General features: G+C 35.3%; 1 protein-coding gene across 5 annotated transcripts in view; it reads left to right on the top strand.

Moving 5' to 3' along the window:
• LOC149790758 (E3 ubiquitin-protein ligase NRDP1-like) overlaps nt 1-26,761 on the top strand; it is an 87,709-nt gene that overhangs the window by 43,632 nt on the left and 17,316 nt on the right. For all 5 annotated transcript variants that reach the window (XR_016423895.1, XR_016423894.1, XR_016423893.1 and 2 more), the window contains exons 5-6: nt 12,488-12,567; nt 21,334-21,575. Coding sequence is in view for 2 of the 5 variants with exons in the window: in XM_089972826.1 (XP_089828952.1) it covers nt 12,488-12,567; nt 21,334-21,575 (322 nt within the window). In the remaining 3 variants the exon portion in view is untranslated. The remainder of the gene's footprint in view (nt 1-12,487; nt 12,568-21,333; nt 21,576-26,761) is intronic.

Below are 26,761 nucleotides of genomic sequence, written 5' to 3'. Positions count from 1 at the left end.
CATTATAACATTATGATCAGGATCCATAAGTAAAATCCCATTATGACACTATGGTCAGGGTCCATAAGTAAAATCCCATTATAACACTATGGTCAGGATCCATAAGTGAAATCCCATTATAACACTATGGTCAGGGTCCATAAGTAAAATCCCATTATAACATTATGGTCAGGGTCCATAAAGTGAAATCCCATTATAACATTATGGTCAGGGTCCATAAGTGAAATCCCATTATAACACTATGGTCAGGATCCATAAGTAAAATCCCATTATAACACTATGGTCAAGGGTTCATAAAGTGAAATCCCATTATAGCATTATGGTCAGGGAACATAAAGTGAAATCCCATTATAACATTATGGTCAGGGTCCATAAAGTGAAATCCCATTATAACACTATGGTCGGGGTCCATAAGTGAAATCCCATTATAACACTAAGGTCATTGTCCATAAGTGAAATCCCATTATAACACTATGGTCAGGGTCCATAAGTAAAATCCCATTATAACATTATGGTCAGGGTCCATAAAGTGAAATCCCATTATAACATTATGGTCAGGGTCCATAAGTGAAATCCCATTATAACACTATGGTCAGGATCCATAAGTGAAATCCCATTATAACACTATGGTCAGGGTCCATAAGTAAAATCCCATTATAACATTATGGTCAGGGTCCATAAAGTGAAATCCCATTATAACATTATGGTCAGGGTCCATAAGTGAAATCCCATTATAACACTATGGTCAGGATCCATAAGTAAAATCCCATTATAACACTATGGTCAAGGGTTCATAAAGTGAAATCCCATTATAGCATTATGGTCAGGGAACATAAAGTGAAATCCCATTATAACATTATGGTCAGGGTCCATAAAGTGAAATCCCATTATAACACTATGGTCAGGGTCCATAAAGTGAAATCCCATTATAACACTAAGGTCATTGTCCATAAGTGAAATCCCATTATAACACTATGGTCAGGGTCCATAAGTAAAATCCCATTATAACATTATGGTCAGGGTCCATAAAGTGAAATCCCATTATAACATTATGGTCAGGGTCCATAAGTGAAATCCCATTATAACACTATGGTCAGGGTCCATAAGTAAAATCCCATTATAACACTATGGTCAGGGTCCATAAGTAAAATCCCATTATAACATTATGGTCAGGGTCCATAGGTGAAATCCCATTATAACACTATGGTCAGAGTCCATAAGTAAAATCCCATTATAACATTATGGTCAGGGTCCATAAGTGAAATCCCATTATAACACTATGGTCAGGGTCCATAAGTAAAATCCCATTATAACACTATGGTCAGGGTCCATAAGTAAAATCCCATTATAACATTATGGTCAGGGTCCATAAGTGAAATCCCATTATAACATTATGGTCAGGGTCCATAAAGTGAAATCCCATTATAACACCATGGTCAGGGTCCATAAAGTGAAATCCCATTATAACACTAAGGTCATTGTCCATAAGTAAAATCCCATTATAACATTATGGTCAGGGTCCATAAGTAAAATCCCATTATAACATTATGGTCAGGGTCCATAAGTGAAATCCCATTATAACATTATGGTCAGGGTCCATAAAGTGAAATCCCATTATAACACCATGGTCAGGGTCCATAAAGTGAAATCCCATTATAACACTAAGGTCATTGTCCATAAGTAAAATCCCATTATAACATTATGGTCAGGGTCCATAAGTAAAATCCCATTATAACACTATGGTCAGGGTCCATAAAGTGAAATCCCATTATAACATTATGGTCAGGGTCGATAGTCATGTCTTATAACACTGGTCAGGGTCCATAAAGTGCAATCCCGTTATACAGTGTGACTCTGCCATAACGCACCCTGTGATAACACAGATTCGAATATAACGCGATCGTGGCGTGGCTCCCGAAATTGTTTATATTCATTCACACATGTAAAAATATTTTTTGTTCCAAGTATGTGAAATAGTGTATAAAAGATTTATTATCATTTTGGGAAAGAGATTGCGTATGAATTCGAATATAATATGATCGTGGCATGGTTCCTGAAATTTAAAATGCATGTGCATGTATTTTTCTCGTACAGGGAAAGTTTTATTTTTTTTAAGTACGAGAAATAGTGTGTAAAACATTTATTATCATTTTGGGGAAGAGTTCACATATGAATTTTAATACGAAGATGGCATTGCTTGTGAAATTTAACAATATCACGGGGTTCTTGAAGTGTTATGCCAAAATAAACATTACCGGAAATGTTACTTATTACTGATCGATGAATAACGCCTGTAAGTCGTCTTTGTAATTGTCTTCAAATAATTCTGTATACAATCATTGCTCAAACAATAGCCAACATGTGTTTCTTCTTTAACTGCATACACAGCCAAGCAGCAGACAATGCGGTGGTTGATAACAGATTCTCACAATTTAATAAATATCAAAAAACAAAAGCCGACAACATGTTTGCTGGGTTTGGCGGTGTTATTAGACGCAATCATTTGACCAGTAAATAATGTCCACTTTATTAGCTGGAAATTGAAGGGTATGAAATTGTACATGCATTCAGCTTCAAATTTTGTATAAAAGAGACTCGTGACCATTGCAGGCCTACTGCACTTAGTTCTCTGGTTTTACATGTGTATGGTGTTTGATTATGAACTGTTATTAATTTCTATTTTTTGATTTTAAAAATATTTTACCGTTATGGAAAAGCAAGTTCACAAACATAAGTCGTTCTCTGCACTTTGCGCAGTGATTAGTATCATAGTTTCCACACATTTCTTTCAATATTCACAAAATCTGAAGTAAAAGTTATATGCATGCTGAAAGCATGCATTGGTTCTTAATTATTCTTGCTGGAGACATTCAAAAGAATGGGCGTACAAGCGTTAATTATTGGAAATTTGCATTGGATAAATGTACACAGAAATGCATATGAGAAAATGTCAGCAGTATGAAATTTGTACAGACACTGTTCATAGACCCGGGAACATAATGAACCGTACAAGTGCTTTGTCATTCTTAACCTAATTTTGCTGTTAATTTTTCCTATTGAATTCAGACACATAATGATCTGTGAAAAAATTATTGAATAGTTTAAATATGTATGCAATTTTTGCAGTGGAATTGCATGTAAAATAGATTAATTGCAAGCCCCAACTACGATATCAGACAGCAAGTAAATGGTGTTAATACTCTGTTCTTGCTGTATATTAGACGTTGAATTCAGACACAATATTGTAAATCTGTGTGCAATTTTCAATGGAATTACATGCATTATGGATAAACTGCTTGCCACGATGGCACGATAGTAAACGGTGTTGATACCCTATTCATCATATGCATTAAAAATGAATACACGTGTATGTACCAATGAGTTGTTCTCTGAAAAAAGTAAAATACTGTAAAACCCCGCATTAATACGACTGGGATATTAATGCAATCCAATTTTTTGGACCCCAATTATTGCATTATAGCGGGGTTCTACTGTAACACTATGGTCAGGGTCCATAAAGTGCTATTGTGCTGTGTACCATATGCCGTATCCAACCATGTCAGTTAACTGAAGAAATTTTGCCTTGGTATGTTCATAGCTGTTTAAGATGTGCAGAGTGGTTCAAATCTAAGGACTTCAACAACGAGGTCACCAACTTAATGCATATTAAACTGTTTAATATTAAACATATTAATATTAATAACAGTTATTGCATAATGTACGAACTGCTCTCATTGTATTCATAATAGTCATTTCTAAAGTTTTCCTGCTAGATTCCAAATACTTTGTTTCTTGATAATACATATATCCTACTTTGCAAAATACTGTATGTTCTGAAACATTCATATTTACTAGACATGTCCAGATACCATATTTACTGTATATGTTGGGACAAAATATTTGCTGGGACGCCATAAATTTATTTTAAAAGTAATTTTTCTGTACACTGTATGTTCTGGGGCACATTGTTATTTTAGAGTCATGAATGGTGGGACACCTTTTAAATCATTTGAAAATTACATGTTGGAAAATGCAATCAAACGTAAAGTTTAGTAAAGAAAACTTTAAAAAAGAAAACACTGATTGTTGTTTGTCTACACTTTTCTTCCTAGATACAGATTTGCTAAGAACAAGAGCTCAGGTAAAAATGAATTGTTTGTGTATATGAGAACGAGTTCAACTTTATCTGTTCTAAATTGTGCTTCAACAAAGTTTTTTTTTAAAATTAAATGTCAAGGTTTGTTTGCCGTTCGTGCTCGTTACACGACTTATTATGGCAAAATAATTATCGATGAGCACAGTATAAACTAGTCACTGTAATTACGTAAAATATATATTCAGAGAGAGAGAGAGAGAGAAAGAAAGAGAAAGAGAGAGATACCGGTAAATAGTGATGGTACAGAGTGATTGATAAACATACTAATTCTGAAAATGAACATCTTTTGTGATATCTGACATAACCCAAGTACTGCTGAACAAACTTGCATGCTGCTAATATATTTAATTTAAATCCTTCAATCTGTCCACATTTTTAATTGCCCACTCAACCTTCTCAGGCTCAATTCAATCAAATTTGTCCTCTTCACTGTCACTGCCATCCGATTCAGTATCTCTTATGATATTGTCTTCACATCCATTCAAGTTTTTGTTAATACCACAAACTTTAAATGATTTGGCTTGTCCCGAAGTGATTCAGCTGCTTCCACAACTGTTTATCTTAATATGAGATGTGTTGTCATTTTCCTTGGAAAGGCCCTCTGCAGCTTTATGAATAAAATTTTCCAGCTTTTCATGTCGGACTTGACCTGTTTTTTACACTGACATCTAGTGGCTGTATCTTGCAGGTGCATCCACCCAGAATAACTGCAGGCACCATGTTACCCCTTCTCAAAGCCTGTTTTACAGCATCTGTAATATGTGCCTGGAATGAATCCATCACTAAAAGAGCTCATTTCTTTTCTGTATACTTGAGATATATCTCTTTAATCCACTGCAGCATCACCTCCTCATCAACCCAACCATTCTCCTGCACACATATGATCCAACCTTTTGGTGCCTGAATATCTTTTAACTCCCTCATGTCATGAAAAATTGTCATTGGGGGCAACACATGTCCTGCTGCGGAAACTGCAAGTACTAAGGTTAGATGCTTTTTATCCGCACCAGTCATGCAAATTCTCACACTTTTAATACCTTTCTTTTCAACAGTTCATCCGGGAACGAGATCAAAGTACATAGGAGTTTCATCCATGTTAATTATCATCTTGTCTTTGAAATTGTCTTCTCTTCTGGCCTTTAAGAATTCATGGAACAATTTTATTTTCTCCTCCAAATCTTCTGGGAGACTCTGGGACATCATTGTCAGTGAATGAAGCATGAGGTTGTGTCGCTTTAAAAAGCCTGTTGCCCAGTTCCTACTCACCTGTAACTCGTTTTCTGTACGTTCACTTGACACAAATTCCTTGGCATAAGCGCTTATAGTGTCCACACTAACAGGTATCTGCAGATCGCATTGGACGAGAACCCACTATACAATTTTTCCATCTAACTCATTGTCATATGATACTGGTCTCCCACTCTTTGCTAAATGTCTCCATTCATTCAGCTGCTGAGAAAAGTCTATTCTTGACCAATTTGCAATGGTTGACTTTAGGATTTCAAAGTGTCTTGCTGTTACTCAAATTCCATGCAATTTTGAGAAATTTCTCTTTTTGCTTTAATGTAACATGCTTTTAATGCCCTCACCTGACATCATTTTCGTAGGCATCTTCTCTCTCCTGACGGGTCTCCAGTTTTGTGTCTTTTTGTTACCTGGTTCATTTTCTTTTACATCTCACTCCTCCTCTCTAGCACGCTTTTTTGGTCGACCTATAGGCCTCTTATGTGAAGCTTTAGGCAATTCATTTTCTTTCCATGCACAAGGCAAGGCCTCTTCACCACTTGAGTATCGCACCACAAACTTATCCATAATAGCGGAGATCTATGATGTGGTTTTATTTATTTTTATTCCCCTTTATATATGCTATGTATGCGATAACAATGACTGCGAGGAATCACTTTTTGTGTAAATGTGTGAGAAGTTATCATTTCAAAGTGTTCCATTGTTTCTAAAAAGAATTCAAAATCCCAGTGAAAACCGGTAGAAAGAAATTAAAGTTTGCTTCCCCATGTCAGCCAACATTGTATACATTAGTATAGTTTTTTTTTAAAATCTCCATGCTAAAAGGAATCCAAAGTCTGCTTCTGGGGTTGGCTTGCTTTGTAATAAATTAACCTTCGTATTTGATATCCTACCGGTAAGTTCAAACAATTTTATGGCTGTTATAAGGTGTGTTTATTCAACACCTGGGCTTTCATTTATATACCATCTGTAGTCATAATTGACACAAATAAGTTTAGAGTTCTTCAGTGTAAATATTTTACACAGCATTAACTTTCTTTAACAATAATTTTTGTAACCCATGGAATCAAAATCAAAAAAGATTGTCATTTGTACTCACAGTGTATGTATTTCTAATAATGATTTAGTTGGCGAGATATTGTCATATTGTTACCCTGGATATAATACTGTCTTTATTATTTTGTACCTTACACTGTGTCACGCATGAATGGCAGGTACTTTTGAGCAATGGGGTTGATAATCAACACTCTTTCTCTTTCTCATTCATATGTTATTTTCCATGATCCAGTTTTCATTCACATGACATTCAAACCTTTGAGGACAACCAAACATGATTCGTTTCTCAATATTTACATCAGTAACTAATGTATTGTATTGTCTGACGAAAGCGATAACACTGTGGATGCATGTTCTACTTATATGGAGTTCGTGGATATATTTTACCTTTAATAAAATGCTAATGTTGACCAAAAAAGTGAATAAATGATAACTGTACAAGTTCAGTTTCTTTCACTTTATTATCAAAAAGGCATTTTATTTATCGATTTTATTGTAACATGTGGTGTGGCTGGTTGTGGCAGGGGGGTGCAAATTGAACACAATTTATTTAATTTCCTAAATCTTGGGACACATAATGTGGATTTTTTAAAAATTCACCAGATGTTCTGGTGAACTATTATTTTTTCTTGTCCCAACATGTGCTGTTAAAAATAATTATTTTTTCATGTCCCAACATATGCGGAAAATAGTCAGCTTTTTGATAGACACTTTAACAAAAATTCATAAGGGATGTTAAGGTTCATAATGTACTTGATTAACAATTCAGCATGTGTGCCTGGATGAAGCTCGTGAGTAAACCATTCAGTTTTGTGTGGGAAGAGGTACCTCCACAAAGCCAATTGAGTCGTTAGATCCAGTATTGCCTTCACTAACTGATGTTATTAATACCTCTCTCTCATCCGGGGAATTCCCATCATTTTTTCAAAACTGCCATTGTAAAGCCTCTGCTGAAGAAACCAACACTAGACCATAACAATTTAAAGAACTACGGCACAGTTTCTAATCTCCCATTCATATCAAAAATCTTAGAAAAGGTTGTTGTCACAGGATGAAGCCAGGTTGGGACTGGTTTAGGGAAGACACCAAAAGCAACTGCGTTTATAAGATGTTTATTTATAAATGCAAATTAAATATTAACAAATCTGACACCATTATAAACAAAAAGATAAGGCAAATTATGAAGTTCCTAACATGGAACTATCAACAACAATTAACTCAACGAGAAAAACCTCAAACATGAATTTAACAAATGGAATTTCAAACAAACGTGAATTATATCCTATCACCGATCAACAAAATTAAAGTATATGATCTATACCCCAATATAAACAAAATCTTGAATGTATCATTCATACAACAGTATTGAAATGCATGTGAATTTGAATATATCGTTCAAATAATGATTTTGAAATGCAGGTAAATTTGAATGTATCATTCATATAATGATACTGAAATGAATGTAAATTTGAATGTATCGTTCAAATAACGATTTTGAAATGCATGTAATTATGAACCTATTGATTGTAAACAGATATTGAAATAGGAATGAATGAAATTATGAACCTATCGATCATTCATATAACGATATTGCGATAGGAATGGATGAAATTATGAGATAGCAATAGTGGAAATAACATGGAACACTGTATATAACTATCGTGGCACCCATTTGACGTCCAAGATGAAACTCCGATTCCACTCGCTCTAGTCAATGGCCAGAGAAGCACCCATGCATGGTATGTCCCTCTCAGTCTGTTGAACGATCCCTCGAGAGCCCTCACATCAATCACAGACCCAAAGCCCTGGTCCCCCGTATTGACAAAACCAGTACACTCTTATGATCCTACTTCACCATAACACAGCATATACGTCACACGAAACCACACAGAGTTCTGTGACTCCACATCAAACGATGTATAAGGCATGGCAGGCGTGTATAAAGCAGCTCTACAGCTGGTGACTCCACATCAAACCATATACAAGGCATGGCATAAGGCAGCTAAAATTATAACTAAACCGTGTAGTACATATGACACGGATAAGTACTTCTGCATTAATATATGTTGCTCTTGCGCGCAAATGAATTCGTTACCCATTACATTAATCGTTCAATGCATGCAGCGTATAATTAAATATCTATTTGTCTGTTCAGTTACAACAAATAGCTAACTCGAACCAGACTGTAGTATTTCTAATATGGCGTTGTATAACCTAGGTATTGACTCACTGTAGAATTTAGAATAAATTCTAAAGCATCTAAAGTACGAAAACAATTCTGTCATATAAAACGAATAGTAATAAAGGTTACTTAAATTTCATTACCTCTACAGCTGGAGATTTGCTCCCATAAAAGGGTAAGCTTTCTGACAAGACTCAGCGTAATGTAATTTGGTTATAGAGAATTTACTCTATATGTACACTAGTTGTGACAGATATGCGCAGCTAGGTACTTAGGTTTCCCACTGCAGGCAATTTGCTCATGCAGCATGGTCTGAGTTTCACTCAGGATTTTGAAATAACTAGAGCTGAAAAAATATACCACCCTCGGGTGATGCTGTACGTGGCAACGAAACCCGAGTACATTTTTGACAACATATATTTATTGATATAACGCATATACAGTTCCATGACAGTTCTTCTATCCCAGCTTGTATCTCATCTAAATTCAAACAGTCTTTTTAGCAATGTACAATCTGCATAGCGCCCTTGCCACAGTACTGAAACTACTCTTCTGAAAGTAGTTAATGACATTCTTTCTGCGTTGGATAGCGGAAAGATTACAGTCCTCACCCTCCTTGATTTGTCTGCAGCATTTTACACAATAGACCATGATATATTACTTCACTGTCTCCAGCATGTATTTGGCATTCATGATACAGCCTTACTGTGGTTCAAGTCCTACTTGGTCAACAGGACACAAATTGTATCTGCAAATGGAATACACTCCAGCCCAGTTGATCTATGTTGTGGTGTTCCACAGGGGTCTGTTCTTAGACCTGTTCTCTTCATTCTGTACACTCAGTCACTCTCAAGTGTCATAGATCATCATCCAGTGTCTCACCAATTGTACGCTGATGACACCCAAATATACAAATCTAGCCACCCAACTGAAGCTGATGCTACCATCCAAGGTGTAGAGAGGTACATTTCTGATGTGAAATCATGGATGACATGTAACAAGCTGCAGATGAATGAAGATAAAACTGAGGCCATTCTGATCACAACAAAAAGACTTTCTCATTCACATCCTTTACCTCAAACAATAAATATCAGCAATGCCAACATTAAATTCACACAATCAGTACGAAACCTAGGTGTAACTCTGGACAGTACTCTCAAATTGCACCAACATGTCATGAACATATGCAAGGCTGCATATCTTGAGCTGAGACGCATCAGCTTAATTTGCAAATATCTTTCAGTTGATGCCACTAAAACACTTGTGTTCATTAGTACTTTCAAGACTGGACTATTGTAACTCAATTCTGTCTGGTTCATCTCAATATCTACTCCAGAAACTTCAAAAAGTTCAAAACACAGCTGCTCAGATCATACTTAGAGTACCATGATCAGAGCACACCTTCCAGCTGCTCTGTACCCTACACTGGCTATCCATTCGATCCAGAATCAAACACAAAATTTGTTCTCTGTGCTACATTTCAATGTCGGACTCTAGTCCAACATACCAATCCGACCTCACCCATGTGTACACACCAGCAAAATAGTTACGCTCCTCTTCTGACAATCATATGCTCATTATTCCCACTATGAAAACAAAGCCATATGGACAGCGTTCTTTTGCATACCAGGGCCCAGCAACATGGAATGAATTGCCCACTGAACTTAGACACAGAGACACAGTGATCACATTTAAGAGGGCTCTCAAAACTCACTTATTTCGACTGCAAGAACAAACTTAAAGACCTAATAATGTTTCCTACCTGAAATATTCTCAGCATGTTTTTTATTTTTTCATGTTTTTCTAATTTCATGGTGTTTGTTTTTTGTAATAATATTATTATATGTTTTTTATCTTATAGGTGTTGTCTAATGTTGTAAAGCGCGTAGAGCTTCTAAAGATTAGGCGCTATACAAAGTCCTCATTATTATTATTATTATTATTCTCAAAAGGACAAAGAAAAAGCAATATTAATTGTTGCGTATGTTTACAACTTTGATTTGGCACTACTACAGAGCAAAAACATGGAGTAGTAGGTTTAATTGTAAAGGAAATAATTCCATCCCCACAAATTAAATGGTTGCAAACCTGAAAGTTAGCATTACAGTAACAAGTGCTTTGAGTGTATGCATGTGATTTAGAATTGCTCTTTGTATTTCTGACTCTAAAATAAAAAGCACTATGATGAAACAGGTGGGGATGTATGTGGCAATGACTAAAACTGCTACTGATAATTTGGGCATTAAGCATATTTCATTGGATGTGTATTATGTTAATTGAGGATTCATTGTTATGTGTATACTGATTAATTGAGGATTCATTGTTATGTGCATGATGGTTAATTGAGGATTCATTGTTATGTCTATAGTGAATAGTTAATTGAGGATTCATTGTTACTCAGTTTTTGCACCTTTAAATAGGTATGTAAGTTAATTGATTTACAAATTCAGGTGAGAAACATTTTTAGACCAAAGCATTGATTGGTATTTGGATGTGTATGCCAGATGACTGAACAAAGATCTGTTGACTCATGTTTGCCCTTGATTGAGCAACAGTTTTACACAGGATGCATAGAAGACAAACACAAAGAAGACTTAATGGCTTTATTGTTGATGGGTCAGCAATAATATGATTTACAAATAACAGCATTTTAAGGAGCTAACATATTTAACAATTAAAGAAGAGTCAGTGCTATTTGTTTTTCTTTGAGAATGCAACATATCTTGATAAATTAGAAAATCAGACTTTTTTATTTTGACTCTTAACATTTTTGTAGTGCTTCAGGCAATCAGTGCAATTACTGCAAAATATCTTGAGCCATCCCCAACTATGATATATGCTATATCAGACTTTGTATTACAACAAAGGATGTTATAGCAGGGTTTCACTACATATCAGATTATATCTTCCCAGACAAATAAATTACCTCCAGATAGTTATTTGCTGGTGTGGACATTAAGTTGTCATAGATAATGTCCACTTCCACAGCCGGTGTGGATATCAAGTTGTCATAGATAATGTCCACTTCCACAGCCCAGTGTGGACATCAAGTTGTCATAGATAATGTCCACTTCCACAGCCAGTGTGGACATTAAGTTGTCATAGATAATGTCCACTTCCACAACCAGAGAGAAAACAACACAACTCATTTAACCATCCTTTTTTAAAACCTCAACCCTGTGTTTAGCAACAGGCTGAGACACTAAAAGATGACCAATGGCAGTTGATTGATTGGTATATAACAAGAACATGAAAGGCTATTTATTGATTTGGCAACAGGAGTAAAGTGCCTTGACCATCACAGCAGCTGATCCCAGATTGTCTAAGCAAGATTCAAACCTGCAACCCATTGTTTGTGGGTCCAAGAAGCTCATTTGGCAGAGCATGGGGTACACAAGGATAACAGGTTCAGTCAATACCAGCCCAGACCAGCCACCTTGGTTTGCCCTAGGGATAGGCACTTGGCTCCCATTTCATCTGCATGATGTGGCCAAATAGAGTGCTGAAAGTGACATTTGAAACCAACAACTGGTTGTGGGTATAGTGCACAAACCTTTAAGCCACCATGACTGCAAGAGAAATCAAATTTGTTTTTTTTAATCTGCTTTATATCTATATATCTGGCATATATATATATATATATATATATATATATATATATATATATATATATATATATATATATATATATATATATATATATATGCAGGAATTGTGTAGGGTGTGCCTTTCTGGTTGCTGTATGTCATTGATTCTGACAATTCTTGTATGTGGAAATAAGGTTTTTAAAAGTGTGCATGTTATTTAAAATTGGTACCATTAATATACCTTTTTTCCCATTTTTACAGGAGTATATGAGGTCCATGAGGGTTTCAAACCCAAGAATGCGAGAAATTCAGAGTGAAATGGAAAACAACGATGTGCAAAGGTAAGTTTGTTTGAAGTGCTATTTCTAATTTCCTTGCCTTTTTCAATACACATGCCAGAAAGCATTGCATAGCATATTACAATGTTGTTCATACATTAATCCATCTGCTCCCTAGTTGGTTTCATTTGCTGTTGACAAACTTTGTAAGTAGACTGCATTTAGGGCAAGGAAGAAACCTATTGATTTCAGGTCAAACAGTCAAAGGTCAAGGTCACTGGGACTGAAAGACAGAAGACTACTTCCACACAATAACTTCTATGCCAGGAACCTTGACCAAACATTGTAAATGGCATGCATTTGAGATAAGAAAGACACCTGATGTTATTGGGGTCAAAATGTCAATGTAATGGTGATTCAAAGAAGAACAATGGTTTCTGTACCATACCTTGAATGCTCTATCACCTGCTTTGACTGTGCTTTCTGGATGGTTTGATTTGAGACATGATGTGTTCATTATGGGTTAAAAGTGTTATGAGTCTTTGCTCTTGAAATAAGTAACATAAAAGAGTGAAAGACAACAAGCTTTGTAAAATTTAACATGATTTATTTCCCTAAAATACAAAGTGAAAATGAAAAAAACAAAAACATATGGTATTGCAAATTAAATCCCAAAATAATCCAAGAATTACAGACACAAATCCTAATAATTTAAAAGCCCTGAATAAAACCCAATAAAATTCCCAAAGAAATCCAAAAACTGAAGGTGATGATATGTCTGTTGTAGCTTATAGAGTGTTGATGTGTCAGCAGTCTTTGGTTGAATCACAGTGACATAATTCCAAGTTTGAATTCAGTATAAATTCCACTGAATCTCTTTATCCAAAAATTTAACAGAGCACTTTTTTATTTTAAGAAAATAATCACTTGAATTAAATAACTTGAAGAAAAAGATTCATCCCAACTGGATACAACATAATACAACTCGAAAGTTCTAGATGTTAAAGCACAAATGTCCAAGTCCTTACAGTTACAAGATTATATAGTTCTCTAATTGACCTCAGGTCACAATTATCATTTTCTAAACGAAACATTTCCTAATGGAAAATAACCTTCTAGAATGATCCTGATGTTTACAAAATCAAAACCATAACCTGGATTACACTCAGGAAATTCCAAAACTTACACTCAAATAAACATATTTACTCCTTCTGTTAATAATGATCCTGATATTAAGCTCATACACAGAGAGAATAATTTATCTCTGTATTGTTTACAATGAATAAAATAAAAAAAGTCAATTTGGGTCAAGCAGAAATTAACTCAATTTTGGACAAGCTCAAGTCCAACATACAATGTTACATTAAAATAACTTGTAATGAAATAAAATAAAATAAAACTAACAAATAAACAAAGCAAATTAAGTATACATGACAAAGGTCAGTATCACATTTAATGTAGCAAAACTTATTTTCTTATGAGTATTTAAGCTCTGTGTTACCTGCCTTGACAAAACTTTGTAGATGGGTTGCATTTGTGTCGGTTAAGACATTTATTGATCTTTTTTTTCTTCAGATGTTAATGTTCACAGTCAGATGGACTCCAAGAAGTAAAACAGTTTCCACAAAATAATTAATGTCCCTTGCCACAAACTATGACCAAATTGTGTGCTTGCATTTGAGGTTAATACGTTGAAGGTCAAGGTCACAGACTGAAAGAGGTGGCGCTATACAGTTTCGCATTTTGCATAGGGTTAGGATTTTAAAGAAAAAGAATGTCCCCGGCTTTCCTCACTGGTTATACTGGCTATTTAAAAAAGACCTTGTATATCTTAGGTATAATGCAAAGAACCTTTAATTCCCTTTATTTTGGTGTATGATTGATGGGTGTACTATGGGTTATAGAGTATACAGCTTGGCCTTACTTCAAATGTGCACCTTTCAAAAAAGTGCTAGCTCTACTTGGTCATTTTCACTTCCTGAACTTCAGAGGTAAATTGTATAAAAAAGAGCCGATAACTTTTTTTACATTTTATATATTTGGTAATTCATTCATTGCACTTTCAGAAGCTGGTATTGTCTAGTCTGGCAAAATTCATTTTCCCTATTTTAATAGCTGCTATGTATAGTGTACTTTAGACTAATTCAGACTGATTTTTTAACACAAGGGAGCAGTCATTTTAGTTAGCAGTGTGCTTAAATCATGTAAAATTTCCAAAAGTACAATATCCAAAAGAAATATCATCCACATTACATTAATGTAGCATAGAGGTATGCAAACATTCTCTCCACTGTGCATGTTTTAAATGTGAACTACTTCACCTTACATACGTCACTCTCTCAAAAGTACATATTATCTGGTGAGCGCCACCAGAAATACATTTTCCATAAAATAACTTTAGTTAAATCACAAAACTGAAAATGACGAATCACCAGTTTCCATGAATGCCAAGATAGCCACAAGTTGCGCACATGTTATAACTGTCGAAATACCTGTTGATATCATTGACCAGTGAAATAGCTTCTTTCATTTAGAATTTCATGGTGACTTTGCTTAGCAAGAATTGTTTTAGTACCCAAGTGCTATGTATTTCATTACCCGAGTATCTGACCTTTGAAAGAGGGTTTTACATAGAAGTATAAGAATACTTTTTACAGCATGATGTGTTTTGATAATATACCAGTTATTATATTTTTGTTCTTGTTCCTAACAAACTTTTATTTGGACACATTTGGGAGGCATATTAAACCTTGCATCTGTCTTTTTTTATTTAAAGAAAAAATATAGAAGGGCTATATGTTCAATGCAACCTACATCTTTTATTGGTTTACATGTATTGTCACATAATTTCTCTTGATGATGCCTCGCTTGGCACTCAGCATTAATAAGAGGTTCGTGTAAGGAATGGTGTCAGGATAATGTGACTGGGTGGGATATGATGCTACATCACTATAAACTGCCACACTACAGACATCGTAGCAATATGACTGAAATTCTTTTACAGCTAAGTTAAAATTCCAAAACACACACACATTCTTGCATGCCAATATGGAGACCTTGGGATGTGATAAAGAGCAAATTGAAATGAGTGAGTGGATAGAGTTGGGCAACATGGCAGTGTGGGGAGATAATAACAAGTGGGTGGGCACCAGTATTACAAGAAGTACTGGAATATCAGAGTTCTTTGTAGTGAGAGTCCGGTTTCTGATCCTGGACTTGCATTGTTGAAAATTGGGTCTACAGTTTTTACCATACATAGCTCTGAATTTTTGGAGAAGTACATTCCTTAAATTCCACTTTAAAATTTTTTAATCAGATCCATGGATATGCCTTGCTACAATTTCTTGTTTCATATATATATATATATTTTACATGACTAGAAGTAGGTAAGGCTGCAACGTTTGTTTCATTTTTCAGTACCAGAAGTAGGTAAGGCTGCAACGTTTGTTTCATATATGTGTTTTCACCACTCAAAGCAGATACGGATGTGTTTTCACCACTAGAAGCAGATAACGATGCATTTTTTGCATATGTAAATGGCTTACTTTTGATCACTGGCTGTAAATCTTTATAAAATGGAAGACGTGTAAACAAGCATGCATGTATTTGTCATTCATGCTGGAATTACCCATTCGAATTAATTATATATTTCCACAGCTCTGCTTAAGATTACTGTTTAGGGGGACTCTTGTTAATTCTTGTCATTAAGTATATGCCATTCTTGTCATTAAGTATATACCATTCTTGTCATTAAGTATATGCCATTCTTGTCATTAAGTATATACCATTCTTGTCATTAAGTATATGCCATTCTTGTCTTTAAGTATATGCCATTCTTGTCATTAAGTATATACTATTCTTGTCATTAAGTATATGCCATTCTTGTCATTAAGTATATACCATTCTTGTCATTAAGTATATGCCATTCTTGTCATTAAGTATATGCCATTCTTGTCATTAAGTTTATACCATTCTTGTCATTAAGTATATGCCATTCTTGTCATTAAGTATATACCATTCTTGTCATTAAGTATATGCCATTCTTGTCATTTAGTATATGCTAGCTTGTAAGACAAGTCCTTCTGCAAACTTCACAGACCCAGATCTGCCATCACATAATGTGACATCAGGTCTGGGTCAGTGCATTTTGTTAGGAGTAATCAGTAAAACAAACAACATAGGCCCTGATCTGCAGGTGCATTATGGTACAGCAGATCAGGATTGTTTTTGTTTGTGGCTTGACTCAGCTTACAGGCAAGTATAGAAGGTAATGTGTCATCTTGGGGAAAACCCAAAGATGATGACTACCAGAGTACATTAAGCAACATTACACATCAGATTGGTTTACTGATAATGCTGATATTACTATGTTTAAACTACATTACACATCGTATTGACTACATTACACATCAGATTGGTTTACTGATAATGCTGATATTACTGTGTTTAAACTACATTACACATCGTATTGACTACATTACACATCAGATTGGTTTACTGATAATGCTGATATAACTGTGTTTAAACTACATTACACATCGTATTGACTACATTACACATCAGATTGGTTTACTGATAATGCTGATATTACTGTGTTTAAACTACATTACACATCGTATTGACTACATTACACATCAGATTGGTTTACTGATAATGCTGATATAACTGTGTTTAAACTACATTACACATCGTATTGACTACATTGCACATCAGATTGGTTTACTGATAATGCTGATATAACTGTTTAAACTACATTACACATCGTATTGACTACATTGCACATCAGATTGGTTTACTGATAATGCTGATATAACTGTGTTTAAACTACATTACACATCGTATTGACTACATTGCACATCAGAGTGGTTTACTGATAATGCTGATATAACAGTGTTTAAACTACATTACACATCGTATTGACTACATTACACATCATATTGATTTACTGATAATGCTGATATAACAGTGTTTAAACTACATTACACATCGTATTGACTACATTACACATCATATTGATTTACTGATAATAACAGTGTATAAACTACATTACACATCGTATTGACTACATTACACATATTGGGGGCCCCGAGTGGCCGAGTGGTCTAAAGTTCTCACCGTTCCGGATCTCTGCCATCTCACCTCTGTCTGCGTGGGTTCGAGTCCAAGGCACGGCTAGCGTGGGTACGTGGGAAAGCCTGCCAGTAGCTTCTCGTGGGTCGGTGGTTCTTCCCTGGGTTTTCCAGGGTTCTTCCTCCACCAGTTATACTGGCCGCCGTGTGTAGCCTATCTTGTGCTGAAAAATGGCGTTAAACCCTAGAACAACAACAACAACATTACACATATTGATTTACTGATAATGCTGATATAACTGTTTAAACTACATTACACATCGTATTGACTATATTACACATCAGATTGGTTTAATGATAATAACAGTGTTTAAACTACATTACACATTGTATTGACTACATTACACATCATTGGTTTACTGATAATGCTGATATAACTGTGTTTAAACTACATTACACATCATATTGACTACATCACACATCAGATTGGTTTACTGATAATGCTGATATAACAGTGTTTAAACTACATTACACATCGTATTGACTACATTACACATCATATTGATTTACTGATAATGCTGATATAACTGTGTTTAAACTACATTACACATCGTATTGACTACATTACACATCAGATTGGTTTACTGATAATGCTGATATAACTGTTTATACTACATTACACATCGTATTGACTACATTGCACATCATATTGATTTACTGATAATGCTGATATAACTGTGTTTAAACTACATTACACATATTGACTACATTACACATCATATTGATTTACTGATAATGCTGATATAACTGTGTTTAAACTACATTACACATTGTATTGACTACATTACACATCATATTGATTTACTGATGATGCTGATATAACTGTGTTTAAGCTACATTACACATCGTATTGACTACATTACACATCAGATTGGTTTACTGATAATGCTGATATAACTGTGTTTAAACTACATTACACATCGTATTGACTACATTGCACATCAGACTGATTTACTGATAATGCTGATATAACTTTAAACTACATTACACATCATATTGATTTAGTGATAATGCTGATGTAACTGTTTAAACTACATTACAAATCAGATTGATGTATTGATAATGCTGATATAACTGTGTTTAAACTACATTATTTATGTTTCAAAAACATTTTGTACCAAAACCTATAATTAGTAACATTTTATTTTAAAGAAACACCATTTCAAGCTTTTTTAAACACTGTAGTTTCTTAGTTGTTGTAGCTCCTACAACAAATATTCCATGTGTGTGCACACAGTACTTATGGTTGCATTATCACAAATATTCCTTGTGTGTGCACACAGTACTTCTGGTTGCATTATCACAAATATTCCATGTGTGTGCACACAGTACTTCTGGTTGCATTATCAAATTGTTCCAACAAATATTCCATGTGTGTGCACACAGTACTTTTGGTTGCATTATCAATTTGTTCCAGCAAATATTCCATGTGTGTGCACACAGTACTTCTGGTTGCATTATCAATTTGTTCCAGCAAATATTCCATGTGTGTCCACACAGTACTTCTGGTTGCATTATCAATTTGTTCCAACATCTACATGCATGCACCAGAAATAAACATTTTCATGTCAATCCAAAGGATGTTTTACATAAATAAGCCAATATATTCAACAAAGACCTATCTTGCGTACAGATTCCTGTCATAATAAGTGGTAAAAAGCAGACAGCAAAGGAAAACACAAGTTGAAAGAGGTATGGGATGCGCATTATAACAGCGGTCAACAGTTCAGCAAGTCTAGCCAGTAGATGCAGGAAAAGGTTGAGTTTCAGGGAAAGGTTGAGTTTCCAATCCTTTCAATTAAACAGTATTGTTCTATTTATTGGAAACCATATAGATGTTTAGGAACGTTGGTAAATGTTGCAACCTTAGAGTCAGGGAATTAAGTTAATAGAACCTAAGTGTTTAATTTATTTTCTGAAAAAGTTGGAAACTCCATCAACCAGTCCAGATTGGTTCCATCACTCTTATGTCACAAAAGCAAGTTTCTTTTTCCTGGACTTTTTGAGATAGTGAGGTTATATAACCCATTTTGACCATATTTTGAAAGGTTTTGCATGTATTACCTTTATCTTTTATGTGCTTTTTCTAGAATTTTAATATTTTTTTGTTTTATATCTTATCTTGGTGTTTACATTTATTTGGAAGGATGTAATCTTCCTAAATTTGTGTGCAATAAATTTTTACATTTTTCAAACATTACCTTTAGATGGTACCATATAGCCATTATTGCGCTGAGGCGCCACAACACGCTACTATGTAACATACAGTTTGCTTATGTGCCCCACCTCTATCAGCCCTTCCCAAAATTTAATTCTGGAATAGCATTTATATTCTTCTCTTTTTCATGATTATAAAACGTTATCCCGGCAAATTCTGTAAAATCCAAGTTTCAAGAAGATTGGTGTGATCCATTTTGAAAACTTGTTTATTTAATCAAAAATTACATCACTTAGGTATTTCATTATGAAAACTGACCCATGTTCTCCTTAAAAGTGGCAGCTCAGCCAATGTGGGTATGTGAGAAAGCATTCCAGTAGCTTCTCATGGGTCGGTGGTTCTTTCCGAGGTTTTCCTGGGTTCTTCCTCCACCAATAATCATGGCCGCCATTTATAGCCTATCGTGTGCTGAAAAATAGCGTTAAACCCTACAACAACAACAACAAAAGTGACAGCTGGCAGAATTTTGTTTTGATTTTGAATTGTCTCAGCATTTTTTTTTTCTTCTTCTGAAATTCTATAATTAATGTGTAAAAAGTATTCTTCAGGTATGTTTCCAAACGTTTTGCTGCTTGTTAAAAATCTTGTTGAATATACTGCTATATTTTCTCTTGAAACTACCAAACTAATATACAGTCAAGATCAGGTGTATATAAACCAGCTGTTTACTTCTACAATTTTGCCATAATTTCTACAGAATATTTTACAAAGTACTGACTGCTGTTCAAGGTATTGATTTTATAGGTAGAGAATTTTCTGCAAAGATGCTGCATGCCAGAGTTCTGTTCATTTCTTATGTTCTTTAGCTGTATCATATTTTAAGGTTTTTATATATTTTACCCTTATCATTTATTTTATGTATGTTTTATAGACTTTTAACATCTTTAATCTTGTAGTATATGTTTGTTTCATTGAAGGTTTTTTTCTTGCTGGATCTTTTTTTGGTGCAGTTCTTTATATTTACATTTTTATTACTTGCTTTTAACTAGACACCATAAAGCAAGTATTGTGTTGTAGTGCTGTCAAACCATATTTGTACATATATATTCAGCTCTATCGCTGAAGCTTGAAATGCTATGTTGCACTCATTTCAAGCACCTGCATGATTATCAATGAGGCCATTGCACGTGAATCCTGTGACTTTGATGTTGTGATGAACTTTTGACAAATAAAACAGGCAATGGCATTTCTCTGTATAACAGATATGGTGTTATAGAGATCAAGGTATTTACGAAGAATTATGACCTTGCATCAGCCAGTCCATGCTAACTACTGTTGGTATAGAATCCGGGAGGGGGTGGGGGCAGATGTCTGCCGATTCAAGGATCAATGATGCTTGAAATAGTCACATGCAATCTTTGCTAGTTTCATACAAATTGTTGATATAAGTGTTGGTATGGTGAAACTAGTGACATATGCCTAAAATTATTTGAGAATCTACTTAACACATAGTGTAATCAGTTTTGGGGTTTTTTTTTGCAGGTGGGTTTCAAGTTTGATTGCAGCCCGAGTGACCAGATGGGGCGGTATGATATCTACACCTGATGCAGTGCTTCAGGCAGTGATTAAACGCTCATTGATAGAGAGTGGTTGTCCATCACACATTGTGAACGAACTTATGGAAAATGCACATGAAAGACGATGGCCAAGTGGTCTAAGCACATTAGAAACAAGACAGCTTAATAGACGGCAATATGAAAACTATGTGACAAAAAGAATACCAGGTGAGACTGCCATTATAAACAGCATTTCCACCGTTAGATCATAACTTATTCTTCACTCAGCGAAGTATGTTTTGAACTAACAGGGAAAAAGCACCACATAAGGAAAACTGTACTTTGCATCTGTGACTAGTAAAATAATTAATAGAATTTGATTCATTTACAATAACGATTACATTTTTTATGAGCTGATCCAGAACCTGTAATTAGCCAAATAAGAGCTTTAGTACTTCATACTGGGCTATTGTATCAAATAAATTGTCATGAATTACAGACTACAAGTACTTCGTAGTTGGGCTATTGTATCAAATAAATTGTCATGAATTACAGAGTACCAGTACTTCATAGTTGGGCTATTGTATCAAATAAATTGTCATGAATTACAGAGTACCAGTACTTCGTAGTTGGGCTATTGTATCAAATAAATTGTCATGAATTACAGAGTACCAGTACTTTGTAGTTGGGCTATTGTATCAAATAAATTGTCATGAATTACAGAGTACCAGTACTTTGTAGTTGGGCTATTGTATCAAATAAATTGTCATGAATTACAGACTACAAGTACTTCGTAGTTGGGCTATTGTATCAAATAAATTGTCATGAATTACAGACTACCAGTACTTCGTAGTTGGGCTATTGTATCAAATAAATTGTCATGAATTACAGAGTACCAGTACTTCATAGTTGGGCTATTGTATCAAATAAATTGTCATGAATTACAGACTAACAGTACTTCATAGTTGGGCTATTGTATCAAATAAATTGTCATGAATTACAGACTACAAGTACTTCGTAGTTGGGCTATTGTATCAAATAAATTGTCATGAATTACAGACTAACAGTACTTCATAGTTGGGCTATTGTATCAAATAAATTGTCAGGAATTACAGAGTACCAGTACTTCGTAGTTGGGCTATTGTATCAAATAAATTGTCATGAATTACAGAGTACCAGTACTTCATAGTTGGGCTATTGTATCAAATAAATTGTCATGAATTACAGACTAACAGTACTTCATAGTTGGGCTATTGTATCAAATAAATTGTCATGAATTACAGAGTACCAGTACTTCATAGTTGGGCTATTGTATCAAATAAATTGTCATGAATTACAGACTAACAGTACTTCATAGTTGGGCTATTGTATCAAATAAATTGTCATGAATTACAGACTACAAATACTTCGTAGTTGGGCTATTGTATCAAATAAATTGTCATGAATTACAGACTAACAGTACTTCATAGTTGGGCTATTGTATCAAATAAATTGTCAGGAATTACAGAGTACCAGTACTTCATAGTTGGGCTATTGTATCAAATAAATTGTCAGGAATTACAGACTACAAGTACTTCGTAGTTGGGCTATTGTATCAAATAAATTGTCATGAATTACAGACTACAAGTACTTCGTAGTTGGGCTTTCATATATAATAAATTGTCATGAATTACAGATTACCAGTATCAACTGTGGTGCATTTACTTTAATTTGTTTCTTTTGATACAAGTTGTAATTTTGTGGAAAATTAATTGTTGTTACATTTAAATATGTGGTGGTGGGGGTCTCTTTCTTGACAACTGTGTCATTTGCTGGGTTCATAGTTGGTAGCAGCAACAATCAGTAACAATCTGCACCCCACAATTTGTCAATATTTATACTTGTCTAAAAGAAATAAAATTTTGTGGTATATAAAAACTTAAATTTTTTAACAAGTTTCAACAAGTCACAAAAATCCAGGAGTTAAAATGTCTTTTTTTTGTACTTCAAAATGAAATATATCTCTGGCATTTTTGCACAAAATGAAAAGTTTGTTTTTATTATATCTCAGATTTACTCCTGGATCAAAACTAAGATGATTAACACCCACACTGACATGAACTTGATTTCATAAGTTCACCAAGTTTGAATTGTATTCATTGGCTGGTCATAAAAATAGCAGCGATCCAAGAGGACAGTCAGTTTTGGATGATCAAATCTGTTACAGTAAATTAGATATTGTAAATTTTTGTGAACTGTTTTACCTTATCAGACCACAAAGCCTGTCTAATTAGCGGTACAGTATACTGGGTTTTTGACATTGTTGACATTGTAGTACAGGGGGTTTAACTCCATAGAAATACAGATGAAGGAGAGTCACATCTTTTCTGCCCAAAAAATGTCCCAGCCTGAAAGGTAATGCAGTTTCTCCTGGAAATATGTTCCCTGATTACATAAATGTTAGGGATATAAGCCTACTACCTAATGAATTCAGCCCTAATGAAAAGATGAAAATTCATCTTTCAGTCTTTGCAATAATGACAAAGGGCAATAACTCTTTTCCATTATCTCTCCATGCTAACACTTGCTGTTCCTAGTTTTTAAGCAATGCTGTTGTAGAGTCAACACCTTGTGAAAAACATCCCTTCAGGACATGCCATTATAGACATGAATTTTTACTATCCATCCAGAAATTTGGATTTATATTTTGCATTAATCACTCCTCTACAGGTGGTGTATATTATTTGAATTTTTAACCAATGTTTTGTGGTTTTGTCACTTTCTCTGACTTGGCCTATTTATACTGCATGGTACCGCTCCAATGGCCTAAGTGCTTAGAGCATCCACCTCAGATGCATGTGGTTCTAACTTCATTAGTCATATTAAAGTGTTATAAAAATGGTACTATGGTTGCCTCTCTTTGCACTCGGCATCAAGAGGTTCGTGTTAGGACTGCTCAGCCTGGTGTCACAATAATGTGACTGGGTAGGACATGATGTTACATATTTGCAGTATGATGCCCCAGTGCTAGGTATAACTGTAAACTAGCACACTGCAGACATCGTAGTGATATGACTGACATGTTCGAGCTGTGCTTAAAATCCAACTCACACACACACTATACTGAATGGTACAATGTGCTATTATTGATGCATGTTGTGAGTCATGTTTTTGTGCACATTGCCTACTGTTTTCTCACTTAGTAACGGGTGTTGTTTTAGAGACTTGTTAATATGCTGCATTTTTAACTTGTATATTTTTTGTTTTTGTTGTATTATGTCATTTTATTGAAACATGTCGATGAAGAGTAATAAATGAACTATCCACAGTTGTCAAGGCAACTGAACTAGCCAACTTTCCATCCAGTTCAACCGTCTCATTCAAGGGATATTACTGAAAGATCCATCCATCTTCTCAGGCTTAAAGCTTCATCTTGAATTCTGGAGATCTCTGTGAGAGATCGGTCAAACCATGTCTACAATTACAGAGATCTTAATGATTTGTCTGTCTGTCTGCCTTTCCTGTTCCCACATACAGTTACAACTGTTAGGATCTTAGTGATTGATACATCCATCGAGCTTTGCCCATGGCTCCATCTCTATACTACTCTGGAGATCTTGGTGATAGATCTGTCCACCTCGTCTTGCATACAGCTACGCAAACATTATGATTGGGATTTTTGTAATATATATATTTGTTCAGTCATTCCCATGGCATAGCTGCTTCTGACACCCACTGGACCTCCTTCCGCACAGCTGGTAGCCATGCCAACAATACTCCCAGCAAACAGGTAACACATTCATCTTGCAGAGCGGGCATGCCATATGTTTATGTTTTACCCAGGATAGTTTATCTGTAGTGGAAGAAAAAGAAAGGTCACTACACAGAGAGTGTGAAGATGCTTGTAAATAACAGCCTTACTCAGATCCAGCCATGGAGTGGACTGAGTTCAGCTTTAAGTCTGCCATTAGGGAGATACACCAGATGTTGTTCAAATGCCATCCATCCCCCTACAGCAATCCAAGATTTTAAGGGCAAGGCTTTGGTAGATTTTGATGATAAGGAAGAGACTCTTTCCTTCTCAATCAGCAAATTTCAGGGAGATGATTGACTGTCTGTCTGTCTGGAAGAGTCTGTGATCCCAGGAATACTCAGGCTTTCTTTTCACTCAGCCAGGTACCAGCAACATTTATTTTCACTCAGCCAGGTACCAGCAACATTTTTTATCATGCTTGTGCAGAGTACACTGCATTGCCTGCCATACTGAAATCCTGGTTACTGTTAAGAAGTTAGTTGCTTTCCACCTACCTGTCCATTTTTTTTCTTTTGTTATAAAGTAGTGAAGAATGTGTTTCATTCATGTCACATCAAAGCTGGTTCAGAATGTTGTTGCCACATTCTATGTGTTAGACTTGCCACCATTGGCGAAGTTGAAAACTGCAGAAAAATCGGCATGTCTGGGAGGCAATAGTCTGAAATGCATGGGGCATTCACAGGGCAGCTCACCATTCCATGGCAAATAACCAGACAGCCTCTGAATCTCAACCAGATACAACGTGACAGACATTTGGAAAAGGCAATCTTTTTTCCCACGGGTTCAGTTTAGATCCCAGCCTATTGCCAGATGCAATAACTTAGCCAGTTTAGGAGGCAACCTTTTTGGGGTGGAGCAAGAATCTTAAGTTTCTCTTCCTCCAAGCCTCCTACTCATGGCAGCTGACTTGTCAATTCCATCACCTACAGACAACCTACTGGTGGGCACCAGACTCTTACAATTCCAATCTCGTTGGATCAGTATTTCCTCAGAATGAATGAGATTAAAAATCATTTTGGCGATACTTTTAGCACACTCCTCATTGATCCTCTCCCCATCTAGTGGATATTCCATCAGATGTGGAGAAGAATGATATTGTTGCTCACTGACAAGAGAATGGTAAAAATTGTGAGAAAACTACAATCTGGGTGGGTGGGGGGCTGTATTCAAGGCTTTTCTTTAAGCAACAGTCAAGTTGATCAATGTTCCACCAAAGTCGAAATGGAGATGTTGATATGACTCTCCATCAGAAGGGACGAGTATGCCATCATTCTCACTCTGGCCAGTGCATGTTTTTACATTGCTATCCACCCTGCATCGCAAAAGTTTCTTCACTTTGCTTAACGTGACAATGTTACCAGTTTTAAGTTCTTCGTCTGTTCAAAGCATAAGCCCTTGGGTCTTTACCAAAATCATGGATTGTGTTGTCATCCTGTTCCAGCTGACTTCACCTACAGAAATTTCAGCATACTTGAATGAAATCTTCCAGCAATATTTGCTACGTTCTATTTTTCTCAAGGGCAGGAATGATCTATCCCTTTTGACTCATCACAGTTTTCTAGTGAACTGGAGTTTATCACCATGGTATGGAGTTTATCACCAGGGTATGGAGTTTATCACC

Source organism: Sinohyriopsis cumingii, chromosome 10 (assembly GCF_028554795.1).
Source record: "Sinohyriopsis cumingii isolate HCF-2022 chromosome 10, ASM2855479v2, whole genome shotgun sequence".
Taxonomy (NCBI): domain Eukaryota; kingdom Metazoa; phylum Mollusca; class Bivalvia; order Unionida; family Unionidae; genus Sinohyriopsis; species Sinohyriopsis cumingii.
Note: the sequence above shows the minus strand (reverse complement) of the source record. Positions and strands in the feature narration are given on the sequence as shown.